The sequence below is a fragment of the Scyliorhinus torazame genome, chromosome 10 (genome assembly GCF_047496885.1).
Source record: "Scyliorhinus torazame isolate Kashiwa2021f chromosome 10, sScyTor2.1, whole genome shotgun sequence".
Taxonomy (NCBI): Eukaryota; Metazoa; Chordata; class Chondrichthyes; order Carcharhiniformes; family Scyliorhinidae; genus Scyliorhinus; species Scyliorhinus torazame.
In genome coordinates this window covers 242,870,873-242,889,177 of record NC_092716.1, presented here as the reverse complement: position 1 = coordinate 242,889,177, position 18,305 = coordinate 242,870,873, and the positions used below count along the sequence as shown (strand labels likewise).

Genomic DNA, 18,305 nt, shown 5'->3' with positions numbered 1-18,305 from the left:
TAAAGAGCTGGAAAGTTAGAAAACTGGCTAACAAATAAAGAAAGCAATGAGACCCTGGCTAAAGGCTGATTAGTAACAAACTGATGCTCAACAAAGATCAGCGCTGGAACACTGTTATTCACAATTCACATGAATAATTTGGTCCCGGAAATAAGTAGCTTAATATCAAAAATTTGCAGTCGATACCAAATTCAGACAGCTAACAACAAAGAAGACTGCAGCATTATACATGAGGGTAGAAAACTTGCAGACAGGGCGGTTAAGCAAGAAATTTACTTTCGCATAGGTAAATGAGGTGAAGCAATTTGGTAGGAAAAACAGAAATGTCACCTATACCTCAAAAAATAAGAAATTCAGTGAGGTGGAGGAGCAAAGGGATCTATGGGTACTGGTGAATAAATAATTAAAAGCAGCATCGCAGGTCAGCAAGGCAATAAAAAATTCTAATAACCCATTGGAATTTATTCCTTGGCATTGTGAACTTGAAATTGCGAAGTTACAATAAACTGATATAGGATATTGTTCAAGACACACGTAATTAATCTGTACACACCAAGTACAGATCAAGGGATATGGGGATAAGGGGAAAAATGGCATAAAGATAGATGAGTAGCCATGATCTGTTTGAATGGTGGAGCAGGCTCAATGGGCCAAATGGCCTATCCCAGTTCGTGTTTCCCGTGTTCTTATCTGGTCTCCATTCCGTAAAAAGGAGATAAAAACACATAAAATATGGAATTGACAGAAAAAGTACCTGGTGCCTTCCGGCAATAACAAGACACAAGTTAGTCACCCACACAAAATGCAAAGACCATTTGGTTCCAAGACGGTGTAGCAACAATCTTTCTTGCCAAGGACAATCCTGTACACCCTCGCACATCATTGGCCTCCCCTTCTGGCCTCCTCCTCAGCCTGGAGGGTGGGCGGACCGTGAAGGTATGTGCTGACCCCCTGCACATGCGGCGCAGGCTCCGGCCTGCGTTGGCCTTGCTGTCCTCATCGGCATCTGAACGGCTCGACTGCAACAAGCAGAACGAAGGCAACCTCCGCGGGATCAACGCCAACATTCATTTTTGTCGGTGGATGGATTTGGAGGAGGAAAGACACCGACAATCAGTTAGGTCTTCCCGTCCCGGGACCCTCAAATCCCCCAAGCCTCCCCCACCCTTAGCTTGGCTGTCCCACCTTCTCTCCAACAAGCCGGTTGTACTGATAACCTTTGCTCTGCATGTTCACCCCCACCCAGAGTAGGAGCCCCGAGACCCCAGACATCTGCCAGCAACATTAGGGAGGTTGTGCCCCGCTGCTCACTGCTCATTCAGCCACTTGCCCTTTGGCAGCGAGAGGGCCCTCAGTGGTGAGTCCCCGCTCTTTACTGTTTGGCTGTTGGCAGCTGCCTCGAAGATGCTGCACCGAGAGTACAGGCCCAGTGTTCAGGCATCAGAGGTTACAGGACACACAGTCCATCAATCACCCTCTCAGACAGACCACCTGTTCCTTCGAGATGGCAGTTGAGAGTTCACAGACCATGAAGTGCTTTCACAACTAACAAGATTAATCCCTCCTTTGAGATAGCCTTCAGCTGTGAGGCTGGATGCTGGTCACAATCAAAGGGGATGAAATGGATTTTCATGAGTGAAGCTGCGGCAGGCTCTATCCTGGGTGAGTTTGGTCGGACAGAAAGCTGCAGCTGGGGTTGGCCCTGTTATGGGTTTCCACAGTATTTTCAGATGGTTTAAATGCCTCACGTATGCGAACCCCACACCCTGGCCCAAGGGGAATCCCCAACCTGGCTCCCTCCAGATTTTGAACAATCTCTGCCCCCTTTAATGGCCTCCCCCCCCCCCTCCCATAGCACTGGGGTAGCAGTTACAGAGCCCTCGAGCTGAATGCCGGCAAATAGAGAGTGCCACTCACCTCCTCGCTCCCCTTGGTATCCTTTGCCCGTTTTTGTAGAGGAGCACTAAACAACACCCGCGTGATTTCTCGCTGTTAGGGTGGGGGTGACTCTCAGGAGGTTGCCGCATTCGACTTTAATCTCACTAATGAGATTGAAATTAATGCAAATTAGGCTAAATCGGGATCTCGCCGTTTCTGATCACGCCATTAGGAGCCGGCTGGGTGAATGGCAACTGTTTGGCGCCTGGCTTTTCCATCTCCCGCTATTCACCCGGCGTAACGGATCAGCAGTGGGCACAATGGGATGAAAAAATAGTGCCCAGTGTGTTGGTAGTTGGAAGGAAGTTAGGGTTTTCTTGTGAAGTACCAAATGGTTTATTGTGTCCTTTGAATAACAGATGTTGGCAGGGTTAACCAGAATGGGATCAGGAGTGAGGAAGTTCTAAACAGGAGGGGGTGGCGGGGTGACATAGTGGTTAGCACTGCTGCCTCACAGCTCCAGGGTCCCAGGTTCATTTCTGGCCTCGGGTCACTGTCTGTGCGGAGTCTGCACGTTCTCCCTGTGTCTGCGTGGGTTTCCTCCGAGTGCTCCGGTTTTCTCCCACAGTCCAAAGATATGCAGGTTAGGTGGATTGGCTGTGCTAAAATTGCCCCTTAATATCCAAAAATGGTTAGGTGGCGTTATTGGGTTACAGGGGTGTGGTAGTCACCACTGATGTATATATTGTATATATAGGATGTTGATATAGGTGCTTTACGGTAAGGCCCCTGTACTACAGGTACGGGGGTAGATCCCTGCCTGCTGGCTCCGCCCAGTAGGCGGAGTATAAATATGTGTGCTCCCAGTACAGCAGCCATTTTGTCAGCTGCTGTAGGAGGCCACACATCTCAGTGTAATAAAGCCTCGATTATATCGTACTCTCGTCTTTGTGTAATTGATCGTGCATCAATTTATTGCACTGAATTTTTCAGAAGATAGACCTCCGCATCAAGCCGGATCGCCTGCAGCTGCATCCGCAAGCAGACACTGCCAAAAAGGACTTTGAACATTGGCTAGCCTGTTTTGAAGCATTCATCGGGTCTGCGCCAGACGAAATTCCAGAAGCACAGAAGCTCCAGATCCTTTACACGCGGCTGAGCTCCAACGTCTTTCCACTTGTCCAGGACGCGCCGGCCTACGCAGAGGCCATGGCGCTACTGAAGTAAAACTACGCTCAGTGGACTAACACACTCTACGCCAGGCACCTCCTCTCCACGCGGCATCAACTTCCCGGTGAGTCGGTGGAAGATTTCTGGCGCGCCTTGCTCCCCCTAGTTAGAGACTGTGACTGTCAGGCCGTTTCGGCCATGGAACACTTGAATTTGCGAATGAGAGACGCATTTGTTACGGGCATAGGGCCTGACTACATCCGCCAGCACCTCTTAGAGGGGGCCATGCTCGACCTCGCGGCGACCAAAAAACTAGCGCTTTCACTTACGGTCGCATCACGCAACATTCAGGCCTATGCCCCCGACCGCGCGGCCCACCCCCCCTGTGCATCGTGGACTCCGCAGACGGCCACCCCATCGTGGACCCCATCAGCGACCGCCCTCAGCCAATCCCACGCCTCTGCCGCGCGGCAGCCAACCAACCCCGGGGGGCCCAAATGCTACTTCCGTGGGCATTCAAAACACCCCCGACAGCGCTGCCCAGCGCGGAGCGCCCTCTGCAAGGCCTGTGGCAAGAAGGGACATTTTGCTGCGGTGTGCCAGGCCCGCTCAATCGCCGCTATTGTCCCTGCAACCCCCGCGTGCAGTCAATGGGCGCCGCCATCTTTCCCTCCTAGGACCATGTGCAGCCAGTGGACGTCGCCATCTTGCCCGACTCGCAACACGTGCGGCCCGTGGGCTTCGCCATCTTGTTCCTCCCAGGACCAACAGGCGCCGCCATCTTGCTTCCCCCACGACACGTGCAGCCCGTGGGCGCCGCCATCTTACCTGACTCAGGACCTATGCCCGTCAGGCACCTCATCCGGCCGCTCATCGCCTGCAACCGGCAACACCCAGCCGCGTCTCGCCTTGTTCACGATGACTAGTCTTGACCACACAACCTCGCGACTGCTTCAACCAAAGTGAAGGTCAACGGGCACGAGATCTCCTGCCTGCTGGACTCTGGGAGCACTGAGAGCTTCATTCAGCTGCTCCCTCGCGGTGCACCCCGCTTCCGGGTCCCACTACGTGGCGATCCGGGGGTACTGCGTCGCCACACTCACTGTCCAGGCCGTGGAGTTTAGCGGCTTCCGCCTCTACATCCTCCCCAACCTCTGCGCTGCCTTGCTACTCGGCCTGGACTTCCAGTGCAACCTCCAGAGCCTAACCCTGAAATTTGGCGGGCCTCTACCACCCCTCACTGTGTGCGGCCTGGCGACCCTTAAGGTCGACCCACCTTCCCTTTTTGCAAACCTAACCCCGGATTGCAAACCCGTCGCTACCAGGAGCAGACGGTACAGAGCCCAGGACAGGACCTTCATCAGGTCTGAAGTTGAGCGGTTGCTTCGGGAAGGCATCATCGAGGCCAGCAACAGCCCCTGGAGAGCCCAAGTGGTAGTGGTCAAAACTGGGGAAAAAACCAGGATGGTCGTTGACTACAGTCAGACCATTAATCGGTACACGCAGCTCGACGCGTACCCCCTCCCACACATATCTGATATGGTCAATCAGATTGCACAGTACCGGGTCTTCTCGACAGTAGACCTGAAATCGGCCTACCACAAGCTTCCCATCCGCAAGGCGGACCGCCCATACACTGTGTTTGAGGCAGGCGGCCGCCTATATCACTTTCTTAGGGTTCCCTTCGGCGTCATCAACGGGGTCTCGGTCTTCCAACGTGAGATGGACCGAATGGTTGACCGGTACGGGCTGCGGGCCACTTTCCCATACCTGGATAACGTCACCATCTGCGGCCACGACCAGCAGAACCATGATGCCAACCTTGCCAAATTTCTCCACACTGCCACTCTCCTCAACCTCAATTATAACAAGGAGAAGTGCGTGTTCGACACGAAACGCTTAGCCATCCTATGTGGTCCAGAACGGAGTTCTGGGGCCCAATCCTGATCGCATGCGCCCTCTCATGGAACTCCCCCTGTCCCACTGCCCCAAAGCCCTCAAACGTTGCCTGGGGTTATTTTCGTATTACGCCCAGTGGGTCCAAAACTATGCGGACAAGGCCCGCCCACTCATTCAGTCCGCTGTTTTTCCTCTGACGGCCGAGGCTCACCAGGCCTTTAACCGTATCAAAGCCGACATCGCCAAGGCCGCGATGCACGCGGTCGACGAGACACTCCCCTTCCAAGTTGAGAGCGATGCATCACACGTCGCTCTGGCCGCCACCCTCAACCAGGCAGGCAGGCTCGTGGCATTCTTTTCCTGCACCCTCCATGCCTCCAAAATTCGGCACTCCTCCGTCGAAAAAGAGGGCCAAGCCATCGTTGAAGCTGTGCGGCATTGGAGGCATTACCTGGCCGGCAGGAAATTCACTATCCTCACTGACCAACGATCGGTTGCCTTCATGTTTAATAACACACAGCGGGGCAAGATCAAAAACGATAAAATCTTGAGGTGGAGGATTAAGATCATCACCTACAATTACGAGATTTTGTATCGCCCCGGTAAGCTCAACGAGTCCCCCGATGCCCTATCCCGAGGTACATGCACCAGCGCACAAGTGGACCAACTCCGGACCCTGCACGACAACCTCTGTCACCCAGGGGTCACATGTTTTTACCATTTCATCAAGGCCCGCAACCTGCCCTACTCCATCGAGGAAGCCAGGGCGATCACCAGAGACTGCCAGGTCTGCGCGGAGTGCAAACCGCACTTCTACCGGCCAGACCGTGCGCGCCTGGTGAAGGCCTCCTGCCCCTTTGAACGCCTCAGCGTGGACTTCAAAGGGCCCCTCTCCTCCACCGACCGCAACACGTACTTTCTCAGTGTGGTCGATGAATATTCCCGATTCCCCTTTGCCGCCCCATGCCCCGACATGACGTCTGCCACCGTCACCAAAACCCTCAACACCATCTTCGCTCTGTTCGGCTTCCCTGCCCACATCCACAGCGACCGGGGATCCTCATTCATGAGCGATGAGCTGCGCCAGTACCTGCTCAACAGGGGCATTGCCTCGAGCAGGACGACCAGCTACAACCCCCGGGGAAACGGGCAGGTGGAGAGGGAGAATGGGACGGTCTGGAGGGCCGTCCAGCTGCCGCTACGGTCCAGAAATCTCACGGCCTCCCGCTGGCAGGAGGTCCTCCCCAACGCCCTTCACTCCATTCGGTCGCTCCTGTGCACCGCGACTACTGAAACCCCACATCAACGTCTCTTTGCCTTCCCCAGGAAGTCCACTTCTGGGGTTTCGCTGCCGACATGGCTGGCAGCCCCAGGGCCCGTTCTCCCCCGTAGACACGTTCGACTCCACAAGGAGGACCCGTTGGTTGAGAGAGTATAAACTACTCGCAGTACGCCTACGTAGCGTACCCAAGACACAGGGTCTTGTCTGTGGCCGCCAAGACACAGTCTCCCTCAGGGACCTGGCGCCAGCTGGTTCCACCACACCCCCCCACCCTGCCCCGGCTCCACCCTCCCCTCCCCCGGCGCACCCCACCGCAGCCCCCGCTCCGGGATAATCCGTCCTCCCCTTGCTCACACCCGGGGATGAAGAGGATTTCGACACGCTCCCGGAGTCACCGAAGACCAAGCTGCCGCCGGAGTCGCCACCAGCACTGCGGCGCTCTCAACGACCGATCAAGGCACCGGACCGCCTGAATTTGTAATATTATCTGGGGCGTCATTCTCCGACCACCCGCCGGGTTGGAGAATCGCCGGGGGATGCCGTGAATCCCGCCCCCGCCGGTTGCCGAAGTCTCCGGTACCGGATATTCGGCGGGGGCGGGAATCGGGCCGCGCCGGTTGGCGGGCCCCCCGCTCGATTCTCCGGCCCGGATGGGCTGAAGTCCCGCCGATAAATTGCCTGTCCCGCCGGCGTGGATTAAACCACCTTTTGAATGGCGGGACAAGGCGGCGTGGGCGGGCTCCGGGATCCTGGGGGGGGGCGCGGGGCGATCTGGCCCCGGGACGTGCCTCCACGGTGGCCTGGCCCGCGATCGGGGCCCACCAATCCACGGGCGGGCCTGTGCCGTGGGGGCACTCTTTCACTTCCGCCTCTGCGGAGGCGGAAGAGACTCCCTCCACTGCTCATGCGCGGGAAACTTTCAGCGGCCGCTGACGCTCCCGCGCATGCGCCGCCCCGACATGTCATTTCCGCGCCAGCTGGCGGGGCAACAAAGGCCGTTTCCGCCAGCTGGCGGGGCGGAAATTCCTCAGGCATCGGCCTAGCCCCTCAATGTTGGGGCTCGGCCCCCAAAGATGCGGAGCATTCCGCACCTTTGGGGCGACGCGATGCCCGTCTGATTGGCGCCGTTTTGGGCGCCAGTTGGCGGACATCGCGCCGTTTCGGGAGAATTTCGCCCCTGTACTTTTAAAACACAACTTTCTGTATATAGTTCTCCACCACCCCCGCTGGACTCATTTTGTTTAACAGGGGGTGAATGTGGTGGTCACCACTGATGTATATATTGTATATATAGGATGTTGACATATTTGCTTTACGGTAAGGCCCCTGTACTACAGGTACGGGGGTAGATCCCTGTCTGCTGGCTCCGCCCAGTAGGCGGTGTATAAATATGTGTGCTCCCAGTACAGCAGCCATTTCATCAGCTGCTTTAGGAGGCCACACATCTCAGTGTAATAAAGCCTCGATTACATCCTACTCCGGTCTTTGTGTAATTGATCGTGCATCAAGGGGATAGGTAAGGTGCTCTTTCAGAGGGTCAGTGCAGGTTTGATGGGCCAAATGGCCTCCTTCTGCTGTGATTCTATGATTTAGTTTCAACATAAGAAAAATGGAGTTATAGAGGCAGCTGATTGAATTTAATATAAAAGCTAATCTCAGTAAAACTGTCAGATTGTCATAAAATCCCAGTTGTGGTAGTGGCCCACCTTGCAGCAGGCAGGCTAAGCAGGGCCGGGTGGGCCTTTCGCCCCACGCTATGGAGGAAACCTCGCCAGTGGGAGCTGTCGGGTCAATCCGATTAGCTACCAGGCCTTGAAGCATCTAGTGGGAGCTTCCAGGACTGCAAGAGGAGGAGGCCGATGGTCTGTGAGTCCCTGGAAACAGTAAGTCCAGGAGCTTGGGTAGGAAGGGATGGCCAGGTAAAGGAGAGGGGTGTGGGTTTAAGGCTGCAGGAGATATGAAGAAGGGAGGGGGTCTATCTTGAACCATTCACTCACCCCCCCGCCCCCACTGATATATGGCAGCCCCTGAATTTAGAACCTCCCCTCCCCACTTCCTTCCCGCCCTTTGAAGCGATTATCTAAAAAATCGGTCTGCCCACTCCTGCCCAACTGCTCACGCCCAGTGTTTTATGATGAGAACCATGTATCAGCGTCAGTTGGCGTGGTAACATGGATACCTTGGGGAAGAAATTGGTTAGCCATCAAAAAAGGGGTGGAGATTACAGTACATAATTAACCCACGCCCATTCATTACATTACAGCCAGCACAGTCAATTCACACTGCCTGCTGCCTTCCATGAGTGCAGGTAGCACCAACAGCTCTGTGCATTGACCGTGTGCTTCAGCGGTGGGCCTGATATCGCGAGTCGCTAATGCTATTTAAAGGCAGACCGCAGCTCTTAAAAGGGAGAGATCATAGTGGATGGCAAGAAGTGGCGAGGACCACGTCCCAGCCTTTCGGTTGGAAACTGAATCTGTGCTCTGATATTTTGAGTAATGGCTGACCATGTGTGCACAAGATTTTCAGACACTTCTTTGGAGGTATTGATGGGTGGAAGAGGTAGAAAGATGAAAAGAAAACCTGCATCAATTGGGGTGGGAGGAGGTCTTCAGACAGATTCTAAGGACGTACCGGGAGGAAGGAATAATGGAATTCAATGCCAGGAGCGTTACTCTCAGAACACGGACGTCGTGCAGGAAGAAACCTAACACATTCACACACGTTGTCAAGGTTAGTGAGTTTATTTTCAAATGGAGGATCTTGCCAATTGCACCACTAGCCTTATCTACTGCTCAATTCACTACACTATCAAACTGTCAGCAGTGTCTATCAATTAGTGCACAGCTCTACAATTCATATGCATTATCTCTCGCCAACACTAAGGGCATTCAAATGGTCATTGGATAGACATATGGACGATAAGGGAATAGTGTAGATGGGCTTTAGAGTGGTTTCACAGGTCGGCGCAACATCGAGGGCCGAAGGGCCTGTACTGCGCTGTAATGTTCTATGTTCTCTGTACTCTGTAATCTTTGTACTCACAGGTCACATACTGGCAGCTCTACAACCGCACCAGTAACATCACCCAAATGTATTGCAGGGCAGTCACTGACACTACCCTCTTTCTTATGACGAAGGTGATGCTTAACAGCAGAGGGCAGCGAAAGACTGGAGGCGGTCAAGGGCGCCAAGTTTGGAACCCAAATGGAAGAGAAAGTGTTAGGCATAACAGGAAGAGGTGGTGTCGAGGCCAAGGAAAATTGGCAAGGCTGAAGCAGTCGACCACGAGACTATCCGCCTTATTTCATCCCACTTCTGCTGTGAACAGATAAATCAAGAAGGTTTTTGCTGTTATTCAGGGAAGCTTGTCTGTGAAGATGAACAGTAAAATAGGCAGACCTGTCCCCTTTCCTGAGTCGGGCAGGAGGAAACAGTCTATTATCCGCCAGATGTTCCAGTTTAACAGCTGCATATAAAAGGGCCCACTTCTTCCTTTGAAGTTATCAGAGTCAGACAGAACCATTAGGGAATGACTGGCTTCTTTCTAACTTTATGTTTTCTGAGGATGTGATTAGTTCATTGTTAGGTTCCCTTACTTTATAGTTATGATTTACTTTTATGGACCACTTAAGCATGAATAGAACATAAAAATCTACTTGTGACACTTTGAGGATGGTGTATATATGACACCATGCTCAAAATGTTGCATGAGTAGGTTTTTATGTTCTATTTATGCCTAAGTAGCCCAAAATTTATACTCACAACAATAAATATATTTATTGTCTGCCTTGTATTACCTCTCTAAAACAATAATGTCGCAGGTACCTCTGCCACTGAAAGATTTAGTTTGGGCCTGTTTGCCTATAAACAAGAAGGCCTGGATCTGCAAACAACAGAATGATGAGCTTATTCCTGCTGCGTTCAAAGATTCCCACAACATGGCACCACTGTGCATTTCTTCCGGGATGAGGTCGGAGAGGTAGTTGGGGGGGTGGTCGGAGGGGGGGGGGGGGGGGGGGGGGGGGTGGTGGCAATCATGCCAGAGAGGTAGTCGGGTGGTATGGGGCTGTTTGGGTCGAGGAGGTTAGTTAGGTCAGGTCGAGGATTTAGTCAGGTGTCACGGGAAGTCAGAACGGGTTGGGGAGGTAGCTGGGTGGTCAGGATGATAGTCAGAGAGGGCGATTAAGGGGTCATTTGTAGAGTCACCCAGGTGTTAGACCAGGTTTTAATCTTTTATACATTTCCAGGTTAACTGTGTAAGTAGGTCGCATGCAACTGACCCAAGACGCCGACTCTATCTCAGAGACATTCACAGAGGGTCCTGGGAGCAGGGGAATTGCCCACCAAAATTTGAAACTTCCCTGACAAATCTTATGTAGGCCGACATGTTGGGACTTCCATAGGGAGACGCTCATCTTCAGTCATAAACCTGGTTTCTGATGACCAGAAAATTTGGCCCCATCTTGAAAACTAATGGATGAATTTTAACTAAACTTGGCATACAGATAATCAAGTTATAATGGATTCATTTTTGGCGAAGATGCAGATCGAAATTCTGGAATTTTTTTAAAGCATTCGTCAAAATCGGGAGATCGGGCAAATTAGCATTTTTTTAATGCTGTGGGTTGTTTGATTTGGAAAGTTGTCGATTGTTTTGGAATGTTGTTGATTGTCTCCATGGGTGTGCAATTTTTCTCAATAAAAAAGGTTTCTTTTTCAGCTTTGTCGTCACAGACCTTCAACCAGGCAGGGGAAAGACTCCAGGAAGAGCTATATAATTGTAATGATATTAAGTTAACACAGTGTGACAGAGGTATGCACTCAACTGAATGCCCTCTTCACTTTACGTTTGTATTTAAAGACCATCTGATTCAGTGATAGAACATAGAACATAGAACAGTATAGCATAGTACAGGCCCTTCGGCCCGCGATGTTGTGCTGACCATTTATCCTAATCTAAGATCAACCTAACCTACACCTCTTCAATTTACTGCTGTCCATGTGCCTGTCCAAGGGTCTCTTAAATGTCCCAAATGACTCTGACTCCACCACCTCTGCTGGCAGTGCATTCCACGCACCCACCACTCTCTGTGTAAAGAACCGACCTCTGACAACTCCCCTATTGTACTCAACAACAACTTATATTTATATAGCGCCTTTGACATAATTAAACTCCCAAGGTACATCATGGGAACATTGTAGAACAAAAGGTGACACCGAGACACATAAGGAGATATTAGGTTGGATGACCAAAAGATTGCTCCAAGAGGTAGAGGAGTGCCTTGAAAGAGGGAAGAGAGGCAGAGAGGACTAGGGAGGGAATTCCAGAGGTTGGGCCCTCGTCAACTGAAGACACCGGTGGTGGAGCACTTATGCTTGGGAATGCACAAGAGGCCAGAATTAGAGGAGTGCAGATACCTAGTAGGGTTGTGGGATTGGAAGAGATTAATCAGGAATTTATACTAAAAGTCATTTGATTTGAAAACGGTGATGGATATAGCACATTTTGTGACTTAAAATGTTTGCAATTTTCCCTCAGAGTTTCTTGAAAGCATTGCTGTCATTTATCAAGATCTCCTCATGGGAAAAAATCCAAATGCCGTGATTGTGCCAACTTCGTCAGTCCAACAACATCGCTTACTGTCTAATGATACAGCAACACAAGAAGGCGTTGATGCATCTCAGTTTTATGAGTGGTTGGAAACGTTCTGTGAGCGATATAAGCACAAGTAGGTATTATTGATATAGTAATTTTATTCTGTCGGTTGTGATGTGTTGAGTTTGTCATTTATGTCATGACTGCCCAGCCGTTGATCAATTTTCTTCGTCCTTTTAAAAAAAAATGTTAATGTCAGTTTGTTTTCCTTTGAATATTCCCCACCCGGATTGCAAAACATTCTCTCTGCTAACATAAGCTTTTCACGCATCACATTCTACTAATTAAATGAATTCCAATTAGATTCCCCCCAAAGATCCCCGTTTCAATTCTTCACATGTCCAACTGTTCATCCTCCCGTCTAATACTTCCAACCTAATAATCATATGTTAAAAAATGTAAATGCACCCAGCAAGTTACCAATTATTTTTATTGGGCTGGGTTTAGTCCTATCGTCTCGGCACCCAGAAGTCATCAGGCCTCTGACGCAGGTCATTGGCAGTCGGCTGAACCTGATTATGTGGCAGTAAGGTCATGAATTAGGGTGATGTTGGTTTGCCGCTGGGCCACATGGCTGGGGGCGGGGGGGTGTACGGGGGGAGGGGAGGTGGCGCCACTGGTGTTGGGAAGCATCCATCATCTGATGGTCGTACAAATGTCGCTGCCATATTTAAAATGTTAGAGTTGGAAATTGCTTTGCAGACATTTTAAGAATGCTCTGTGGTTTAAATCTCCAGCATCCGGATTCCTGACGCTCCAAAGTCCAGGGGAAAAGATTCCTCCCCCGTCAGGCAAGATCGATCGGTGGCATAGACGGGTAAAACAGAGGCCTGAGATGTCACGGCCCACCTGGTGTATTCCCCTCCAGCGCTCAAGGACAGGGTGGATAGTTCCCACCCCGCCACCACCTCTCTGTTTCCCTGCAGGCAACCTCGTAAGTGTCCTTCCCTTTAGGACTGGGAACTGTGGCCCCTCTACACCTTGAAACTTTTAGATCCAACCTTTCTGGGTTCGGAATTTCCTGCCCCTCAGAGTGTCAGCCCAGCAAGATTTTACATGAACCAAACATCCCCCAGATCTGTCCAGTGTCCTGTGACTCAGTCTCCTGGAGTTCCACAGGACACACACTGAATGAAGAAAGCCACCTAGAGGTCGCCAGCTTTCACAGTGTGGGTTACCGAAGATAGGTTTTGCTAAACTGGGGAGGCAGGATTACATTGCATTTAATTTGGGCATGTGGGCAATTAACCATCACAATGAGATTCCTGCCGCTAACAAGCGGTTTCCCGCTTTATTATGTTTCCGCCGCTGACTTGATTCTTTACACTTTAACCGCTGATGTGTTGGGTGTTCTGGATCACAAACAGGTCACCAGCACTGGAAGTGGTGCAACTCTATTTTATTATAAGGTTAACTATATTAACATACTTGAACTGTGGGTAAATGCAATACCAGCTTTATCTGTTGACCCTTGCCTAGTCCTAACCAGGTGATGCACTCAGCACATGGTGAATGTCTGTGTTGCAGACTGTGAGCTCTGTGCTCCGAGCTGGCTGCTACTAGAATGAGCGGGAACTCTCCTGTCCCCTGTCTTTATAGTGCGTGTGCTCTCACTGGTGATTGTCTGCGGTGTTGTGTATGCTGGTTGGTCCCACTGCATGTCCATCAGTGTGTGTGTGTGTGTGTGTCTGCACCATGATATACTGGTGTATATTATGACAACCGCCACTGAGCATCTGACATGTGGCCGTCCCTACATTTCTCTTGCCCATTCCAGCGGGCTCTACACAATTCAGCCCGTAGTCTTTCCCTTCCATGTCTGACCCAGTGCACCACATCAGGCCTCATAGACAACCTTGAGGGTGCTACGTTATCCCTGATTATTTGTGGTCCAGTCGAAGCTACTGAGTTCAGGAGATGCAAATGGTCTCCAGCAGTCTTGTTGGTGTGAATTGCCAACAATTCCCAGCCCTTCTGGCATCGGAATCACTGGGGCTGGAATTCGTGTTAAAGAATCTGACAAGCTGGAGCTGTTTATCAGCGCTCCACTCACCACACACTCATTCCAGCCAAGAATATACTCAGAGGAGATCTGTGCCCCACCCCTCCCATTTCGGAAGTTTCAAGTGAGCCGACTGTTTGATGCCATTGAGGAGAAGAGAGACATCCCTTCCCCTGAGTGTGGCAGAGACTCCGGGGCACCTTCCTGAACAGCACCTGGGAGGAGGTGGTAGAGGCAGTCATGCTGCCAGCATCACCAGCAGCACCAGCACACAATGGCTCAATAAGATGAATGGCCTTCCTAAGCTGGGCATCCTGGCAGGCTTTGTCCAGGCTGAAGGTGACGTAGGGCATCCTGGTGGGTTTGGTCCAGGCTGAGGGTGATGTAGGGCATCCTGGTGGGTTTGGTCCAGGCTACAGGTGATATAGGGCATCCTGGTGGGATTGGTCCAGGCTGCAGGTGATGTAGGGCATCCTGGTGGGTTTGGTCCAGGCTAAGGGTGATGTAGGGCATCCTGGTGGGCTTGGTCCAGGCTGCAGGTGATGTAGGGCATCCTGGTGGGCTTGGTCCAGGCTGAGGGTGATGTAGGGCATCCTGGTGGGCTTAGTCCAGGCTGCAGGTGATGTAGGGCATCCTGGTGGGTTTGGTCCAGGCTGAGGGTGATGTAGGGCATCCTTGTGGGCTTGGTCCAGGCTGAGGGTGATGTAGGGCATCCTGGTGGGCTTAGTCCAGGCTGAGGGTGATGTAGGGCATCCTGGTGGGCTTGGTCCAGGCTGAGGGTGATGTAGGGCATCCTGGTGGGCTTGGTCCATTCTGAGGGTGATGTAGGGCATCCTGGTGGGCTTAGTCCAGGCTGCAGGTGATGTAGGGCATCCTGGTGGGCTTGGTCCAGGCTGAGGGTGATGTAGGGCATCCTGGTGGGCTTGGTCCATTCTGAGGGTGATGTAGGGCATCCTGGTGGGCTTGATCCATTCTGAGGGTGATGTAGCGCATCCTGGTGGGCTTAGTCCAGGCTTCAGGTGATGTAGGGCATCCTGGTGGGCTTGGTCCAGGCTGAGGGTGATGTAGGGCATACTGGTGGGCTTGGTCCATTCTGAGGGTGATGTAGGGCATCCTGGTGGGCTTAGTCCAGTCTGAGGGTGATGTAGGGCATCCTGGTGGGCTTAGTCCAGGCTGAGGGTGATGTAGGGCATCCTGGTGGGCTTAGTCCAGGCTGCAGGTGACGTAGGGCATCCTGGTGGATTTGGTTCAGGCTGAGGGTGATGTAGGGCATCCTGGTGGGCTTGGTCCAGGCTAAGGGTGATGTAGGGCATCCTGGTGGGCTTGGTCCAGGCTGCAGGTGATATAGGGCATCCTGGTGGGCTTAATCCAGGCTGAGGGTGATGTAGGGCATCTTGATGGGCTTGGTCCAGGCTAAGGGTGATGTAGGGCATCCTGGTGGGCTTGGTCCAGGCTGAGGGTGATGTAGGGCATCCTGGTGGGCTTGGTCCAGGCTGAGGGTGATGTAAGGCATCCTGGTGGACTTGGTCCAGGCTGAGGGTGATGTAGGGCATCCTGGTGGGCTTGGTCCAGGCTGAGGGTGATGTAGGGTATCCTGGTGGACTTAGTCCAGCCTGAGGGTGATGTTGGGTATCCTGGTGGGCTTGGTCCAAGCTAAGGGTGATGTAGTGTATCCTGGTGGGTTTGGTCCAGGCTGAGGGTGATGTAGGGTATCCTGGTGGGCTTGGTCCAGGCTAAGGGTGATGTAGGGCATCCTGGTGGGTTTGGTCCAGGCTGAGGGTGATGTAGGGTATCCTGGTGGGCTTGGTCCTAGCTAAGGGTGATGTAGGGCATCCTGGTGGGTTTGGTCCAGGCTGAGGGTGATGTAGGGTATCCTGGTGGGCTTGGTCCAGGCTAAGGGTGATGTAGGGCATTGTGGTAGCTTTAGTCCAGGCTGAGGGTGATGTAGGGCATCCTGGTGGGCTTGGTCCAGGCGGAGGGTGATGTAGGGCATCCTGGTGGGTTTGGGCCAGGCTGAGGGTGATGTAGGGCATCCTGGTGGGCTTGGTCCCCAGGCTGAGGGTGGTGTAGGGCATCCAGGTGGGCGTAGTTCAGGCTTCAGGTGATGTAGGGCATCCTGGTGGGCTTGGTCCAGGCTGTGGGTGATGTAGGGCATCCTGGTAGGCTTAGTCCTGGCAGAGGGTGATGTAGGGCATCCTGGTGGGCTTGGTCCAGGCTGAGGGTGATGTCGGGCTTCCTGGTGGGCTTGGTTCAGGCTGCAGGTGATGTAGTTCAAAGCCCGGGCGCATAGGGCATCCATAAGAGCGCAGGTGCACCCGCATGCGGGCATTTGCATCATCCCACATTGGTCCCTGCTCGAGCCCTGGAATGAGCCAGAGGCATAAACGTTCAGGGCGACCGTCACTTTCATGGCCAATGGGAGCGGGCGGCCTCCTCCAAACCTCTGCAGTACCAGGTGTGCCACCATCTGGCACAGGTGGCTCACGGTCTCCCAATTGAGCCAGCGTCACCACAGGTGGTCCGGCAGCTCCGAGAAGGACAGGCAGTGGCGATATCCACATGCCTTGATGTGGCGGTTCCTCCGCATCCCCTCCTCAGCCTGTTGAACGGCCGGCACTTGAGTCTCACTGGCTGGCCACTGCTCTTCTGGGGCAGACTCCTCTTGTGCAGGGTCCTCCCTGGGCTGACCCTGGCGCTCTTGCCTCCGTGCTTCCGCAGTGTCAGCAGCGGCCGGGTAGATAGCGAGCACAGCTGGCTTTGCGCTGAAATCCATGTCTCTGCACCACCCTCACCCGGCCCCTTTGAAATGTTCTCGTCTGCATTGCACCTCTGCCCCCATCAGTGAGTGGTACCTGGCCTGTCGTGTAGAGAGCCTCTAGCCTCACCACCCGTCCTTGCCAACAGGGGTACCAGTGGCTGCCGCAACCTGTGTTAGCGATAGGCTCTATGGCCACTGTGGGTATCGTCGCTGGGTGGACCATGTGTTATCCCATTAGCAGACTGGCAACTGGTTGTGTGGTGGAGACGGTCAACGTGTGCAGCCAGTCGCCTCCATGTTTAGAGGCATGTGTGCAGGCAGGTTCTACAGATGGGGGTGAGTGAGGGAAGTGTGTCCCCTCTGGGACCTTAGCTTCAGTGTGATGTGGGGCCTGGAAGTAACACAAAAGTTCTAAAGGGAATAGATAGGATAAATGCGGGCAGGTTGTTTCCACTGGCGGGTGAAAGCAGAACGAGGGGGCATAGCCTCAAAATAAGGGGAAGTCGATTTAGGACTGAGTGTAGGAGGAACCTCTTCACCCAAAGGGTTGTGAATCTATGGAATTCCTTGCCCAGTGAAGCAGTAGAGGCCCCTTCATTAAATGTTTTTAAGATAAAGATAGATAGTTTTTTGAAGAATAAAGGGATTCAGGGTTATGGTGTTCGGGCCAGAAAGTGGAGCTGAGTCCACAAAAGATCAGCCATGATCTCACTGAATGGCGGAGCAGGTTCGAGGGGCCAGATGGCCTACTCCTGCTCCTAGTTCTTATGTGACAGAGTGCTGGTCAGGTTTCCTGGCCGGGGGCAGGATGGATGGGAACAGGGGCACAGTGGGCAGGTAACGCTTGGAGACACCTCGTGATCCTGAGGGGTGGGCTAGCTGATAGTGTCACTGGTGAGGCTTCTACTCTGAGACGAGCTTTGTGCCAGGAAGGGTGCAAGGCCACGGTGTATGTGTCCTTGTTTGGAATGAGCTCTGCTCATCCCCTACTTCCTATGCTGTGGTGCTTTGCTACTAAGATGTGCCAACACCTGGTGGGCCATTGATTGACCATGGACATGGCCATCCCCTTGATGAAACAATTGGGTATGAGGGTGTCCAGAGGGGCGGCCTGGGTGGATTCACACAGCACCAGAGGCTCTCTGAGCACATACAGGACACAAGTGAGCAGTCGGCAGTGTGACCAAATGGGTGGGTTCAAATAACATACCGCAGCAATGGCGGTCTGAGCTAGGCCATCCGAGGGGGACACGTCGAACGCACGGACTTGGTACCAAGTCATACCACGCTACTCCTTCTCCCCCCTACCCTCCCTGGCCCACGCAGCCACCCCTCAGTGCGCCTGACAAGTTTACAGAGTGTTATTACATTCTCGCTCCCCCTCAACAGCCATAGCGCCCAGGCCCCGCTTGTAAATACTTGCACCAATTTACGCCCGTGTGACTTCCGCCAGAGAGAGGTGGAGCAGTTAATGCCATTCAAATCCGTGCAGGTGGCAGAGTTGCATGGACCCGCTGGCGTGCGACACGAACCTCACTAACACAGGGGACAGGAGCAGTGCGTCGCAATCAGCGCCAGGCCCTCATTCCGATTTTTGCTCCACCCACTATTCTGATGTTTATGGACCACAGGTAATCCTAGCTTCTTTTACAACCCA

At 52.8% G+C, this 18,305-nt stretch overlaps 1 protein-coding gene across 3 annotated transcripts in view; it reads left to right on the top strand.

Annotated features, from left to right (window-relative positions):
- Positions 1–18,305, top strand: part of cstpp1 (centriolar satellite-associated tubulin polyglutamylase complex regulator 1) — a 427,611-nt gene that overhangs the window by 381,873 nt on the left and 27,433 nt on the right. For 2 of the 3 annotated variants that reach the window (XM_072466623.1, XM_072466625.1), the window contains 2 exons: positions 10,953–11,045; positions 11,772–11,961. In XM_072466623.1, coding sequence (XP_072322724.1) covers positions 10,953–11,045; positions 11,772–11,961 — 283 coding nt within the window. The remainder of the gene's footprint in view (positions 1–10,952; positions 11,046–11,771; positions 11,962–18,305) is intronic. The other variant, XM_072466624.1, reaches the window with a different exon arrangement.